This window comes from Peromyscus maniculatus, chromosome 5 (assembly GCF_049852395.1).
Source record: "Peromyscus maniculatus bairdii isolate BWxNUB_F1_BW_parent chromosome 5, HU_Pman_BW_mat_3.1, whole genome shotgun sequence".
Classification (NCBI taxonomy): domain Eukaryota; kingdom Metazoa; phylum Chordata; class Mammalia; order Rodentia; family Cricetidae; genus Peromyscus; species Peromyscus maniculatus.
This window is the reverse complement of record NC_134856.1, coordinates 104,720,675-104,722,868: the sequence shown is the minus strand read 5'-3', so window position 1 is coordinate 104,722,868 and position 2,194 is coordinate 104,720,675. Positions and strand designations below refer to the sequence as shown.

Below are 2,194 nucleotides of genomic sequence, written 5' to 3'. Positions count from 1 at the left end.
ATCTATGTAGAATTTACACCAAATGACCTCATCTATCTATGCAGCATTCACACCAAATGACCTCATCTATCTTTGCAGAATTTACACCAAATGACCTACATCTATCTGTGCAGAATTCACTCTGAATGACCTCTGTCTATCTACACATAGTTCACACTGAATGACCCCCATCTATCTATGCAGAGTTCACACCAAATGACCTCCATCTATCTATGCAGAATTCACACTGAATGACCTCCATCTATCTATGCGGAATTCACTCTGAATGACCTCCATCTATCTATGCAGAGTTCACACCAAATGACCTCCATCTATCTGTGTAGGGTTCACACTGAATGACCTCCATCTATCTGTGCAGAGTTCATACCGAATGACCTCCATCTATCTATGCAGAGTTCACACTGAATGACCTCCATCTATATATGCAGAGTTCACACTGAATGGCCTCCATCTATCTGTGCAGAGTTCACACTGAATGTTGAAGTATGATGTGAGAGTAAATGAGAAGATACCTGGGTGCCTTTCTCTTTGATCTGACCCTCGTATCAGACATAGGCTGCTCACCCCAAGCTGTACTGTGTGAGACTGTCTTTACCTGCTTAAGCTTTTCTTACTTGATTAAAAAACATACACAAGGCATAGAAAATACTAAGAGCCGTTTCAAACCTCCTTTTCTGAAGCAACGTGGCTCCTCCAATCTTACTGAGCATGCCAACATTCAGCCAGGTGTCCTTCCCTGTGAATCAGGATAAAAGGGCTGAGAACTGCATAACCAAGGGTCAGAAATTCTTGAAAATGCATTGTGAAGGAGTCATTCTTCAAAGAGAAAGATAAATACAAAGAGACAACACAATCTGCCCAATAGAAGGAAAGAAAACAGAGCATCAGAAGGAGGACACTCTGGGCAGCTCTCAGCTCAGGGGGAGTTCTGTAGAGAAGCTTGGCCTTCTGAAGGTAGAGGACCTGCTGGTGGTGCTTGTGGAGAAGAGATACCATGTAGCCACTGGCCCCTCCCATGGCTCCCTGAAACACTGCATCTCTCAGGACCATAAGAAGGAGAAACATGCTGTTTATTTTCTGACATTCTTTTTTGAAATAACAGTATAAACTATTGTTACTCAGTTGTAATGTATTTGTGACTCTGTTTCTGATGGAGTGGAGGAGGTTCATGCTGATCAAGGAATTGAGAATCCAAAAGAAGAGCAGGGAGAGAAGCATATACCATGTGGACCTCAGTCTGAGCCTCCCCCACCAGGAGTCTCTGGGGCTCATGATGATGGCCTGGACCACAGTGAGGAGACTGCTGGTGCAGATGGAGAGGCCCCGGGCCATCCTTTCTAAATAAACAATAATGTGACAGCCCACATCACCTAGGAAGTGTCTCAGACCTAAAGCTGCAATTGCCGTTGGTATGCTCTTGGAGAAAAGCATTATAATATTTGTAAAAGCCAAGTGCATGAGAATAAGGTGTATAGATTTCTTTCCAGAACCCACAAAACCGCCTATGTGATTCACAAAGACAGAAATATTCACCATAGTGCCAAGTCCAGTTATAAGAAGGAATATTGTTATTTCACTAATATTCAAAACCATTTCTTACTTCGTAGGGAGAAAATTTTGCATCTTCCAAGTAGAGTCTGAGGAAATGATATGTATCTATAAAATATATTTAATGTCATAATATGTTTCTGGTATATAAAAGGCAGCCCTGATGTGTAATGGAACATATTTTCTATTTAAAATATTCTTTTTTTCTTGTTAGTCTTTATGGGACATCTTATACCTTAAGTGGAATCTGTGGGAGAAGATAAAAATATTTGAAATCACAAAACAGATTTATATTAGCAAATAGACTTCCATATTAGCAAAAATTAAATTACATGTTCAGATGTTTACATATTCCATGTATTTTGAACCCCAGCATGTGTTGAAATAAACTCAAATGCTCACCAACCTGAATGTCTCCTTGTGTTTTCTATTTCATTTTGTTACCTCTGCTGTGAGTCTGTTCCCAACTGGGACACTCCCTTAACCTCCCCTCCTGCACAGCTAATCAACAGACACTTCTTTAAAAAACTGTGTCAACCCTGGTCATTCACTTCTGTAATCCCAGCTCTTGAAGAAGGGTGAGGCAGGATTATTGTGGATTCCCTGCAATCACAGTAATCAGGTCAGCCACAGTCACATAACAAGA

General features: G+C 40.9%; 1 protein-coding gene across 1 annotated transcript; it reads right to left on the bottom strand.

Annotated features, from left to right (window-relative positions):
- Nucleotides 1-591: 591 nt before the first annotated feature.
- On the bottom strand, nucleotides 592-1,614 carry LOC143273189 (vomeronasal type-1 receptor 4-like). The gene has a single exon (XM_076571563.1). It carries the CDS (start codon nucleotides 1,591-1,593, stop codon nucleotides 700-702), a length of 894 nt encoding a protein of 297 aa, XP_076427678.1. The 5' UTR covers nucleotides 1,594-1,614; the 3' UTR covers nucleotides 592-699.
- Between the last annotated feature and the right edge of the window lie 580 nt (nucleotides 1,615-2,194).